Source organism: Gymnoscopelus braueri (genome assembly GCF_963280865.1).
Source record: "Gymnoscopelus braueri genome assembly, contig: SCAFFOLD_334, whole genome shotgun sequence".
Lineage (NCBI taxonomy): Eukaryota > Metazoa > Chordata > Actinopteri > Myctophiformes > Myctophidae > Gymnoscopelus > Gymnoscopelus braueri.
Window position 1 is genome coordinate 1,329 of NW_027660491.1, and position 13,866 is coordinate 15,194.

A 13,866-nucleotide genomic window follows, 5' to 3' on the forward strand; every position below is an offset into this window, starting at 1 on the left:
AAATCCCAACAGTATTCTGAAAGAAACGTATGTTTCTATATCAGTGGTGCTCAAACTTTTTCATGTCAAGGACCCCCAAAATGATATGTATTTGGGGCCGCCGACCCCCATCTCATAATATGTTGTTCCAGGGACCCCCCAGAAGCAAAGACTTTTAAAAATGTTCGCAATAAAAGAATATATATATTCAAAGATTTGCACAAATTTTCACGATAAAATAAAAGATAGCAGATATACAAGCTCATAGCGCGGCACCGAGTGCCGCGCTATGAGCTTGTATATCTGCTATTTTTGAAAAGCCCAAAGTATAAAATAATGGATAGAGTTAAAATCTAAAATGACACAGATGCGTCCCGGTCTTAAAGGGTTAAAGCTCACTACAAGCTCACAACACATGAGCGTGTAGATAGGCTTTTTAGATTGTTTTTGAAAAATATGTTTTTTTGTTTTTTGTTGTGTCCAAAAATGTCATATCTTGTGACCCATAACAATGGGTGTCAAAGCAGCTATGTAGACTAGTAAATAAAACGTTATCTATCTTAACCTTTAAGCGGTTACGTTCATTTAACTAGATTAAAAGTTGCTGTGTCAACCTTTCTACACAGACTGTTAGAATAGAAGAACAAAGCAGAGATCAGAGATGTTTGGTTTGTTCATCTTTAATGTCACTTTATTCACAAAGACTATTTATACTGTGTCTTAGAGCAGTGCTGCTCAAACTGATGATTATCTTAATGTACAACATTGTTTTCTCACTCAACAGTAAACAGACCAACATAAAGTAAGTGTATACAGGGTATCTGCACATTTATAAAGAGACCATTTAAGGACTTTTAAGACCTTTTTAATACAGATAAAATAAAAATAAGACCATTACAGCGTCAAAAGTAATCAACAAACTATACTATAAAACATGGTCAAACATTTGCCAAGTTGTCAAATATGACCTAAGAAAGAGGCAAACCTTAAATAACAGATACATGCACACAACACATCGCATTTGTGATGGGTTGTGAGCTTGTAGATCTGCTATTTTCACAATATTTATCTGTGGAACCGAGTCAAACTAAATGTAATGCCTCAACTCCTACAATTTCAAGTGCTTATCAGGGTGGGGGGTCCCCAGTTCAAATATGATTATTTTGGGGGGTCCCCCAGTTCAAATGATTATTTTGGGAGGTCCACAGTTCAAATATTATTTTGGGGGGTCTCCAATTCAAATATGATTATTTTGGGCGGTCTACAGTTCAAACATGATTATTTTGGGGGGTCCACAGTTCAAATATGATTATTTTGGGGGGTCCACAGTTCAAATATTATTTTGGGGGGTCTCCAATTCAAACATGATTATTTTGGGGGGTCCCCAGTTCAAATATGATTATTTTGGGGGGGTCGTGGCCTGAACGTTTTGAGAACCAAGTATAAAAAATAACAAAAATATAATATTTCACCAGGAATATAAAATCCATAAAGTAATGATTACATCATAACTAGACAAATGGTAGCAAGAAGGTGTATGAATACAAGAGGAGAACAAAATATTAAAATAGATTATTAACCACTTTAAACCACTACTATACTTCATCATACGACGCAAAGCAAAAATATCTGATTTACAAGCTCACAAAGCAGGCTGAGAGAAAAACAATAAAATGATGAAGAAATGATTCTGGACTCGTGACATGAGAGACAAAACAGAAGTGTGATCTACTTGAGGTCACACAACTCAGCAGTGGTTCCAGATGATAGAGGATAAAATCCAACATGGAGGTTGTGTGTGAACGTGGTGTGGACTGTGTGGATGAGAGTCATGGTGTCAGACACAAAGAAGGACAGAGTACCTGCACTGTGGTCCAGGTACACTCCTACTCTGGAGGACACACGGCCTGGGATGACAGTTGTATTGCCTCTGTGTCTGAATTGATAACCTTGTTTCTGACACAGTAAAGACAATGATTTATCATTGAATCCAAATGCACATTCATCATGGGACCCTGTTCTGCTGATATCTTTATATGAGACTGCTATAAGAACATTGCCTCCACTCCACTCTACCTCCCAGTAACAGCGTCCAGTCAGACCCTCTCTACTCAGAACCTGAGTCACTGTAGTGAATCTCTCTGGGTGATCAGGATATGATTGTAGTTTGTCCATACATGTTACTTTTCTGTTCCCTTTAGACAGAGACAGGAGTATATTAGTTGTGTTTGGATCCAGTGTGATTGGACGTGAATATTGTAAGAAGTCAGCTCTGGTCTTGGGTTCTGCTGGTGTTGACAGTAAACCATCCACTCTGTTCACTGTCTCTGAGACGTGTGTCCCTCCTTCTGTAAGAATGTCCTCTAGTTTGTCTCTCATCTTGGACACGGCCACAGTCACATCTTCAAAGTATCTCAGAGGACGGACATTGCTGCTGACTGGGTGTGTAGATTCACTGATCGTTGAGAGGGAGGAGGTGTAACGCTGTAGAAAATGGACGTGATCCTCTGTGAGCGAGAGCTGCTCCAGCTCAGCATGTCTCCTCCTCAGTTCAGTGACCTCCTGCTCCACACGCCTCCTCAGTTCTTCAGCACGACTCACTTCACGTTCCTGCTGGTCTCTGATCAGCTCCCTCACCTCAGATCGTCTTCTCTCAGTGGAAGAGATGAACTCAGTAAAGATGGCGTCACTGTCCTCCACTGCTCTGTCAGCACAGTGGTTGATGGACTCCACCTCCTGGTGAAGCACCTTCAGGTCTTTCTCTCTCTCCTGGATTTTCTGCTGGATGTTCCGCTGACTCGTATCGAGCTCCTTCTGTCTCTCAGTACGTTCTGCTGCAGCTGAGATCGTATCGTGACCTTTGTGTTCGTCCATGGAGCACAGAGAGCAGATAAACTGCCGATCGGTACGACAGAAAACCTTCTTCACCTCGTCGTGACGAGAGCAGATGCTCTCCTGAAGCTCGCTGGAGGCTTTGACCAGCTTGTGTTTCTTAAAGGCAGGAGACTGATAGTGAGGCTGGAGGTGAGTGTCACAGTAAGAGATCTGACACTTAAGACAAGTCTTCACAGCCTTCAGTCTCCTCCCAGTGCAGACATCACAGGCCACATCTCCAGGTCCAGCGTAGCAGTGATCAGGAGGAACATCTTGGAGTCCTGTTGATAGATTGATACATGTATTTATCAATCTGATAAAAATGTATTTCATTGGTATGTGCCTGTACCCTCATATTTGGTAGCCTATAGGAGCCAGCATGTCTCCGCTTCCTGATAACTATTGTTTTTGTTACTGTCTATCTGCCTTAACACCACTCTGTGTCAGACTGTGTGTCTAACATATTTTTTCCCGCAACGACTCTGGCTGCCTAGGAGCCACAAGGTAGACTGAGAGCTGGGATGGCAATGATGTCGTGAGACGGATGAACCACCGTCTATAACAAAATGTTTCTGTACTCGCTGTTTAAACTTCAGAAATTTCCGACGCTTGTAAGATATTTTCTCGAGATAAACCCTTTAATATTTCTGTAATAAGACATTTCATCTCTTTATTGGCTTAGTAAAGTTATATTTATATTTTTGATGATATTGTATTTTTGGTGTTATTTTTGGGCGGTGAAACCGCCCCTATATGTGAGGTTTGGACATTTGCACCCCCCAACCCTTTGCTGTGATTGGCCACCAGTGTACCCCCCTAACCCTGCACCGTGATTGGCCAATCACAGTCTATTCAGGACTGTGATTGGCTAGTGAAACATGACACATGTGCATAGCCCTATAAATAGGACTATGCACTTAAAAAAAACACATTTATGGGTTTTTTTAAGTTAGGGGTGTACAATGGTTGGTCCACAATATTACTTTTCTTTAAGTGAACTTCTATCACTGTGATGACCACTGTAACCACACCGCCCACTTCACACTGGGTGTGATTTTTTATGCTATGTTGATGAATGAATATATACAGTAAGACCTCAATGGATTTTGTGTTATCCTTTTAGACCATGGGCCCTATCTTTGAAAAAAACATTTTGAAATAGTTCAACTAGGCGATCTACATCGACACGTTGTGAGCTTGTAGATTGGATATTTGAACTATTTGAAAATATTTTTCAAAATAGTAAAAAATTGCAAAGAAGTTTAGGGATAATGGGTAAGGTGGCGCCCAAGATAGGGCCCCAAGTGTATGACTGTACTCAAGCTGTTTGCATTTCTGTCCAATAAAATATTCAATCAATCAATTAAACAGAGTCAGTGAGCTGTATTTACAAGAGAATACAAGTATCACCTGTCTTCTTCAGGCTCTCCACCACCTCAGCCAACATGGTGTTTTTCTTCAGAACAGGTCTTGGGATGAAGGTGTGTCTGCACTGTGGACAGCTGAACCTCCCTCTCTGATCATCCTGGTTCCAGTAACCCTCGATACACCTGCTGCAGTAGTTGTGTCCACAGGGAACAGTCACTGGATCCTTCAGTAGATCCAGACAGATAGAACAACACAACTGTTCCTGATCCAGTTGAACTCCCTGCTGCGCCATTTTTGTACAACTGACTGACTGTCTCTCTGTCTGTCTAGCTGACTATCAGACGTGTTCAGTTTGGTTTAATTTCCTCAGAAATCACATGACATGGGAGGTTCCTCGTGTGTGTGTGTGTGTGTGTGTGTGTGTGTGTGTGTGTGTGTGTGTGTGTGTTGATTCACAGTGATTCACTGGTAGAAAATGTTTCCACCCTGTTGAAATATGAGTCAGTAGTTTTCTTCTATTGTTCTATCTATAGAATAAAACCTCCATTAAAACTTCTAAAGACAAAACACACTGAAACTTTCCCCGTCTCTCTTTCTCAACATTATGTATAATAGAACTACAATACAACCAGAAGAGAAAAAGAGGACACACTGATCTGAAAGCACACACACACACACACGCACACGCACACGCACACGCACACGCACACACACACGCACACACAGTGTGTGAGGTCCATAATCTAAATGAACCAATGACAGCACACACCAATAAGCTCCGCCCCTCAATAGACCCACACTGTAGCTGTGATCCACAGTCAGTCTGAAAGAAAGCTGAGAGAGAGCAGAGCTCACAACACCAGCAAAGAAAGAAAAAAAAAAGAAAGAAAGAAAGACTCAGAGAGAGAAGAGGCACAGCAGCACAGCTCACAACAAATACATTACACACACTACACAATATTACACACACTACACAATACATAAGTAACATAGTTAATGAAGGCATATAATAAGTAAAGTCTCACCATAAGTAACATAGTTACTAGTTACATAGTACACGTAGGTCTATTCAAACAATTATACAGATCCATCTAAAAACATTAGAACATCGTTGAAAAGTCCATTTTCATAATGCATGAAGTGAAATATTTGAAAAATATTCAAAATATTAGAATACTACATAAGATCACAAAAAAGAAAGGATTTAGAATACATAAATGTCAACCATCTGATTTTTTGTTTTAATTTATGCACTCAATACTTGGTCTGGGCTACTTTTGAACAAATGACTTCATCAATGGGGCGTGTCATGGAGGTGATCAGACTGTGACTCTGTTGAGGTGTTATGGAGGAAGCCCAGGTTTGCTTTGATAGCAGCCTTAAGCTCATCTGTATGGTTGAGTCTAGTGTCTCACATCTTCCTCTTAATACAACATAGATTCTCTATGGGGTTCAGGTCAGGCCAGTTGGCTGGTCGGTCAAGCTCAGTAATACCATGGTCAGTACACCAGTTACTAGTAGTTGTCTCCACCAGGCCGAAAGGCATGGCCGAGACTATGTTTTGCACCCTGTCCGTCCGTCTACCCGCCCGCCCGCCCGTGTGTGTGTGTGTGTGTGTGTGTGTGTGTGTGTGTGTGTGTGTGTGTGTGTGTGTGTGTGTGTGTGTGTGTGTGTGTGTGTGTGTGTGTGTGTGTGTCCGTGTGTGTGTCCGTGTGTGTGTGTGTGTGTGTGTGTGTGTGTGGTTCCGTCTGTGGACAGCTAATCTCCGGCACCGTTGGCTGGATAGCAGCCAAACTGTGCACACACACACTCCCTGGATGCCAGAGCAGAACCTCTGTACCAAATCTTTCACATGGGCCTGTTATAGCGCCACCAGGAGGTCTCTCTCTCTCTCTCTCTCTCTCTCTCTCTCTCTCTCTCTCTCTCTCTCTCTCTCTCTCTCTCTCTCTCTCTCTCTCTCTCTCTCTCTCTCTCTCTCTCTCTCTCTCTCTCTCTCTCTCTCTCTCTCTCTCTCTCTCTCTCAGCAACATCCTCAAGACACAACTAGTGACGACAGACATGTCAGGTCAGCAGAAAGACATTCTGGATCCCATTCAGTAAAAAAGAATACAAAATAAAACGAAAATTAGCATAAAAACTACACAAAAACACAACACCACAACTATAGGCATAGATTCAATTGCTTCAAACAGAAACCACCACCAGAGGGCAACGTAACTCCTTTAGAATGTACAGTATGTTCAATCCACTGGCAGCATAGAGGTACACATGTCTCCTTTCCTAATCTTCTGAAGGCTCTGTTCCATTCTGGTCAAACAGAGTCAGGGTGTTGACTCACTGGAAACACTCTGCTACACCAGTGGGTCTCAAAGTGTGGTCCAGGGACCCTCATGGTTCCTTGAGGGGGTTCTAAATGGACCCTTACGGACGTGTAACTATGAGAGTGTACAAAAGGAACCAAATGGACCCTTACGGGTCCATTTGGTTCCTTTTGTACCCTCTCAGAGTTATGGGGGTCCTTGAAAATATTTTGACTGACTCCTAATGTGTCATTTATAGTGTCATAGTAAATCAGTGTCATACATATTGTGAAGAAAACCTGGAGACTGACGTTCAGTAAATTGGGTCTTATGATCAAAATAAGAACATTATAATGGTGTGTAAAAACTACATGTAAAATGTTCCACACGGACATATTGATGAGCCCTGATTATGTACAGTTATATTAACCACTTCAACCCCAGCATCCATATTCTGCTGGTATTATAGTAGCCTATATGCAGTGGTGGAAAACGCACACGCACTCTCCCTCCCCCCCTCTCTCTCTCTCACTCTCACACACACACACACACACACACACACACACACACACACACACACACACACACACACACTCCTCCTTCACCTTCCCACAACAAAGCACAGAAACGCAGGTAGCACTTGTCATTGGTCTAAAGCCAGTGAGGGCGGAGCTTGGGGGCTAAGAAATATTAGCCCCAATGGTGAGTAAATCAAGCAGGCGTGTCATGTCAGCTGTCAATCACTCAACTCAATGAAAGCCAATGGAAGCTGATTTGGGCTCAAATAAATCAGCCCATTTTGACATTTTGTGTTTTTCTTGTAAATATTTGATGCTGTTGCTGCTGTAGGTTCAACCAGCATATAAAATAATCTCTTCTAAAACATTTGAATAATAATTTCTCATCTTTATTCCATAAGATAGGGGGGGGCTTAGCCCCACTAGCCCATTCATACCTGCCGGGCCTGCATAAAGTGAAATATTTGAAGACGAAAAAAATGTCTTGGATGATTACGGCATACAGTACAGCTCGTTAAAAATCCATATCTCAAACTATTAGATTCCCCAAAAATAAGGACCACGTTGTGTCTCTTATCAGTACATTAAGCCTGGGACAGGTCTTATAGTTTACCAATAAGGGACGATTCCTTACTTCAAGGGACGGTGAGCCTATAGCTCCAGATCGTAAAGAGATTTGGTGTCTCCCATACAAACATACATTATGAATGAATCAATTTAAACCCCTTTTTTTCCTTTTTTTTGGGTTAAAGCTCACTACAAGCTCACAACACATGAGCGTGTAGATAGGCTTTTTAGATTGTTTTTGAAAAATACGTTTTCTTTGGTAAAAGAAGCCAAAAATGTCATATCTTGTGGCCCATAACAATGGGTGTCAAAGCAGCTATGTAGACTAGTAAATAAAACGTTATCTATCTTAACCTTTAAGCGGTTACGTTCATTTAACTAGATTAAACGTTGCTGTGTCAACCTTTCTACACAGACTGTTAGAATAGAAGAACAAAGCCGAGATCAGAGATGTTTGGTTTGTTCATCTTTAATGTCACTTTATTCACAAAGACTATTTATACTGTGTCTTAGAGCAGTGCTGCTCAAACTGTGGGCCGGGACCCCCAGGGGGGTCCCCACATGATTATCTTAATGTACAACATTGTTTTCTCACTCAACAGTAAACAGACCAACATACAGTATAAGTGTATACAGGGTATCTGCACATTTATAAAGAGACCATTTAACGACTTTTAAGACCTTTTTAATACAGATAAAATTAAAATAAGACCATTACAGCGTCAAAAGTAATCAACAAACTGTACTATAAAAAAATTGTCAAACATTTGCCAAGTTGTCAAATATGACCTAAGAAAGAGGCAAACCTTAAATAACAGATACATGCACACAACACATGGCATTTGTGATGGGTTGTGAGCTTGTAGATCTGCTATTTTCACAATATGTATCTGTGGAACCTAGTCAAACTAAATGTAATGCCTCAACTCCTACAATTTCAAGTGCTCATCAGGGTGGGGGTCCCCAGTTCAAATACGATTATTTTGGGGGGTCCCCCAGTTCAAATGATTATTTTGGGGGGTCCCCAGTTCAAATATTATTTTGGGCGGTCTCCAGTTCAAATATGATTATTTTGAAGGGTCCACGGTTCAAATATTATTTTGGGGGGTCCCCAGTTCAAATATGATTATTTTGGGCGGTCCCCAGTTCAAATATGATTATTTTGGGGGGTCCCCAGTTCAAATGTGATTATTTTGGGGGGTCGTGGCCTGAACATTTTGAGAACGTCGAGAAAGAAAGTCTAAAAAAGAACAAAAATATAATATTTCACCAGAAATATAAAATCCATAAAGTAATGATTACATCATAACAAGACAAATGGTAGCAAGAAGAGGAGAACAAAATATTAAAATAGAAAAAATAGCTGATCTACAAGCTCACAACGCAGGCTGAGAGAAAAACAATAAAATGATGAAGAAACGATTCTGGACTCGTGACATGAGAGACAAAACAGAAGTGTGATCTACTTCAGGTCACACAACTCAGCAGTGGCTCCAGAATACATAGGATAAAATCCAACATGGAGGCTGTGTGTGAACGTGGTGTGGACTGTGTGGAGGAGAGTCATGGTGTCAGACACAAAGAAGGACAGAGTACCTGCACTGTGGTCCAGGTACACTCCTACTCTGGAGGACACACGGCCTGGGATGACAGTATAAATGCCTCTGTGTCTGAAAAGATAACCTTGTTTACTACACTCTAAAGCCCATGATTTATCATTGTGTCCGAATGCACTTTCATTAAGAGACCCTGTTCTGCTGGTACCTTTATATGAGACTGCTATAACAACATGGTCTCCAATCCACTCTACCTCCCAGTAACAGCGTCCATTCAGACCCTCTCTACTCAGAACCTGAATCACTGTAGTGAATCTCTCTGGGTGAACAGGATATGATTGTAGTTTGTCCATCCATGCTACCTTTCTGTTCCCTTTAGACAGAGACAGGCGTTGATTAGCTGTGTTTGGATCCAGTGTGATTGGACGTGAATATTGTAAGAAGTCAGCTCTGGTCTTGGGTTCTTGTGGTGTTGACAGTAAAGCATCCACTCTGTTCACTGTCTCTGAGACGTGTGTCCCTCCTTCTGTAAGAATGTCCTCTAGTTTGTCTCTCATCTTGGACACGGCCACGGTCACATCTTCAAAGTATCTCAGAGGACGGACATTGCTGCTGACTGGGTGTGTAGATTCACTGATCTTTGAGAGGGAGGAGGTGTAACGCTGTAGAAAATGGACGTGATCCTCTGTGAGTGAGAGCTGCTCCAGCTCAGCATGTCTCCTCCTCAGTTCAGTGACCTCCTGCTCCACACGCCTCCTCAGTTCTTCAGCACGACTCACTTCACGTTCCTGCTGGTCTCTGATCAGCTCCCTCACCTCAGATCGTCTTCTCTCAGTGGAAGAGATGAACTCAGTAAAGATGGCATCACTGTCCTCCACTGCTCTGTCAGCACAGTGGTTGATGGACTTCACCTCCTGGTGAAGCACCTTCAGGTCTTTCTCTCTCTCCTGGATTCTCTGCTGGATGTTCCGCTGACTCGTATCGAGCTCCTTCTGTCTCTCAGTACGTTCTGCTGCAGCTGAGATCTTATCGTGACCTTTGTGTTCTTCCACGGAGCACAGATAACAGATACACTGTTGATCGGTACGACAGAAAAGCTTCCTCACCTCGTCGTGACGAGAGCAGATGTTCTCCTGAAGCTCGCTGGTGGCTTTGACCAGCTTGTGTTTCTTAAAGGCAGGAAACTGATGGTGAGGCTGGAGGTGAGTGTCACAGTAAGAGACCTGACACTGAAGACAAGTCTTCACAGCTTTCAGTCTCCTCCCAGTGCAGACATCACAGGCCACATCTCCAGGTCCAGCGTAGCAGTGATCAGGAGGAACAGCTTGGAGTCCTGTTGATAGATTGATACATATGTATTTATCAATCTGATAAACATATTTCATTGGTATGTGCCTGTACCCTCATATTTGGTAACCTATAGGAGCCAGCATGTCTCCGCAGCCTGATAACTATTGTTTTTTTTTACTGTCCATCTGCCTTAACACCACTCTGTGTCAGACTGTGTGTCTAACATATTTTTCCCCCTCAAGATAGCCTGCTACACGGTCTTGTTGTTATAAATATTGTGTATAGATGAGGCCGCAACGACTCTGGTTGCCTAGGAGCCACAAGGTAGGCCGACAGCTGGGATGGCAATGACGTCATGAGAAGGATGAACCACCGTTTATCACAAAATGTGTTTATATTTCTGTACTCGCTGTTTAAACTTCAGAAAACTATCTGGAAGCTATCATTAATCATTTCCGACGCTTGTAAGATATTTACTCAGGATAAACCTTAAAGGTATCACTACATTCATTTTCACTTTTTTTATTTTCAATGTTTTATTTGGGGTTTTATGACCTCAATTACACCCAAAAAACCTGAACTTAGAACATTCAGTGGATTTTCTGTGGTCTGGGGTTTTCTGAATAATTAGGCTGAAAAGTAATCTGAGCTTGGCCCTTCGACAGTGAGGTCACAGTCGATTAATCCCGCCCACTCTCCTCCTCGCCCCTCCCCTCCCCTATCCTTTCCTTTGGGGGGGGCGGAGCAGAGGCGATGATTGACAGGCAAAATCCCTCACCAGCGACACCCGCAGGCAAATATTTCTTTTTTCATTGCAGTTGAAAAGGCTTTAGAAATGTGAGAGAAAAACACCTGCCATGGATCACTGGAATGGAATTTTCACTTAAAACTTTTTGTACACTTTTGAAGGACCAGGACAAAGACTTTGAATGTGGTGTAAAAGTGAATGTCATTAAACCTTTAATATTTTTGTTATAAGACGTTTCATCTCTTTATTAGTTTAGTAAACTTTTTTTTTACTCTGTTCATATAATCGTTTATATTTTTAAGTGATATTGTATTTTGGTGTTATTTCTTTTGCTATGTTGATGAATTGAATATATAGGACCTCAATGGATGTTATCATTTTAGACCAAGTGTATGACTGTACTTGTGCTGTTTGCATTTCTGTCTAATAAAATATTCAATCAATCAATTAAACAGACAGTGAGCTGTATTTAGAAGAGAATAAAAGTATCACCTGTCTTCTTCAGGCTCTCCACCACCTCAGCCAACATGGTGTTTTTCTTCAGAACAGGTCTTGTGATGAAGGTGTGTCTGCACTGTGGACAGCTGAACCTCCCTCTCTGATCATCCTGGTTCCAGTAACCCTCGATACACCTGCTGCAGTAGTTGTGTCCACAGGGAACAGTCACTGGATCCTTCAGTAGATCCAGACAGATAGAACAGCACAACTGTTCCTGATACAGTTGAACTCCCTGCTGCGCCATTTTAGTACAACTGTCTGTCTGTCTGTCTGTCTGTCTGTCTGACTGACTGACTGACTGACTGACTAACATATTGAGTTTAGTTTGGTTTAAATTCCTCAGAGATCACATGAGAGCGAGAGCGACTTTCTGGTTGGTTCCTCAGAGGTCACATGAGACGAGAGATCCTTTCTGGTTGGTTCGTACAGACAAAGCCACACTGAACCTTGTCCCTTGTGCGAACAGGCTTTTTGCATGTAGTTTAAGCGCAAGGGGGCGGGGCCGCGGGTGGTGGGTGGGGAGAGAGCCTGGCGACGCGAGCTATGTTAGTGCACTGAGTGGCAGTTGGGGCAAACGCAGTCCCCACAACATCATTTACGATCTTTCAAACAACCGCAGACTACTTTTTTCGGCGATAAAGTATAGTTTTGGACCATGACGGAGGCGCGCCGACTCAGCAGACCTTGAGGCCGAGGAGTCGCGCCCGAGCGCCTCCAGGCGCGAGTGCCCGCGACGACCGGCCGATGGTCTGCTAGTCGACTAAGCGCCGTCCGAGTTATGTACCGATAGGCACAGAATCGTAAATAATATTGGTGGGGACTGCGTTTGCCCCAACTGCCGCTAACATAGCTCGCGTCGCCAGGCTCTCTCCCCACCCGCCACCCGCGGCCCCGCCCCCTTGCGCTTAAACTACATGCAAAAAGCCTGTTCGCGTCCCTTGTATTGGGCTGATAAGAAAAGGCTTGGCAGGAATCTGCTGACACTCAGGCGAGGTTCAAAGTTCAAGGTTATTCTATGATCTCATGTACAGGTATATGAGATTAAAACACATTTATTATGATCTTGTGTACAGGTAAATTAGATAAAAACTAATTTATTATGAGCTTATGTACAGGTACATGAGATTAAAACTTGTTTCTGTTCAGTTGCTGCAGACATTGCAGCAGCCTTGACTGGACGGCTACAAAACAGCCTGCATGGTCATCCACAACCTGCACACTATACTCTACAGCCCCGCCTCCATGGAAACACACACACACACACACACACACACACACACACACACACACACACACACACACACACACACACACACACACACACACACACACACACACACACACACACACACACACACACACACACACACACACACACACACACACACACACACACACACACACACACTCTGATGGAGCTGTTTTCTCCTTATCACCCACACAAAGTACCATAAAGGCGACAAAGAAAATTCAGACTCGAACACAGGCAGCCATTGGATGTAGTGAAATATCTTGTATTAACAGACAGAGAGATATGGAAGGTTACAGTATCACAGGTGTTAACGCATCATCGGTCGTCGTCTCTCTCCCGTTGGACAGAGAAAGCACTGGACTTTAACGGCGTCCGTTAACATAAACATATGACATCATGGAATACAGATCAAGCGTCCAGCCGTCGGAGGTGTAATCCTGCCATTGGTGGAGAGTGATGATGCTAGTTGTCGTCAGATGAAGATGATGAAGATGAGGATGGTAGATGATGAAGATGATGTGACAGTTTATCTTTGGACAAACAGCGTCCACATGTCTGGGTCAACACGTTGACCTCGGCTCTGACCGGTCACTGGTCAGTGGTGACTTCGTGACACTGAAGGAAGGGTTAGCATTGGAGAAGAACACCGATATAGTGTTCTCAAAACAACAGATAGCCACAGAAAGCCTGTAGCTAGTTTGACCTTGCATAGACAGAGAGAGAATAGGAGAGTACAGAAGCACATTTAACATGACTGGATTAGGCCAATATAAGACCATTAATATTAATTAGACATCTAAAGCAGGTTTAGGACACTAGACAAATTGTGATCAATCAAGATTAACTCAATCACACACAATATAGTAACGGCCATGCTGCCAGCCCATATACTGTAGGCTGTACTGATCAGCTCACC

At 42.7% G+C, this 13,866-nt stretch overlaps 1 protein-coding gene across 1 annotated transcript; it reads right to left on the reverse strand.

Annotated features, from left to right (window-relative positions):
* Positions 1 to 790: 790 nt before the first annotated feature.
* On the reverse strand, positions 791 to 11,964 carry LOC308081514 (uncharacterized protein). The gene is made up of 5 exons (XM_080457888.1): positions 11,693 to 11,964; positions 9,073 to 10,495; positions 5,020 to 5,044; positions 4,264 to 4,555; positions 791 to 3,134 (listed from the first exon to the last, which is right to left on the reverse strand). Exons 1-5 carry the CDS (start codon positions 11,940 to 11,942, stop codon positions 1,708 to 1,710), a joined length of 3,417 nt encoding a protein of 1,138 aa, XP_080314014.1. The 5' UTR covers positions 11,943 to 11,964; the 3' UTR covers positions 791 to 1,707.
* Between the last annotated feature and the right edge of the window lie 1,902 nt (positions 11,965 to 13,866).

What these genes read in the sequence shown, in the direction of transcription:
- LOC308081514 (XM_080457888.1), bottom strand. Translation starts at nt 11,942, where the DNA reads ATGGCGCAGCAGGGAGTTCAACTGTATCAGGAACAGTTGTGCTGTTCT. An exon ending in GGAGAGCCTGAAGAAGACAG is followed by an intron (nt 10,496 to 11,692) that starts GTGATACTTTTA and finishes ATCTATCAACAG; the next exon opens with GACTCCAAGCTGTTCCTCCT. An exon ending in CTGTGGATCACAGCTACAGT is followed by an intron (nt 4,556 to 5,019) that starts GTGGGTCTATTG and finishes CACGTCTGATAG; the next exon opens with TCAGCTAGACAGACAGAGAG.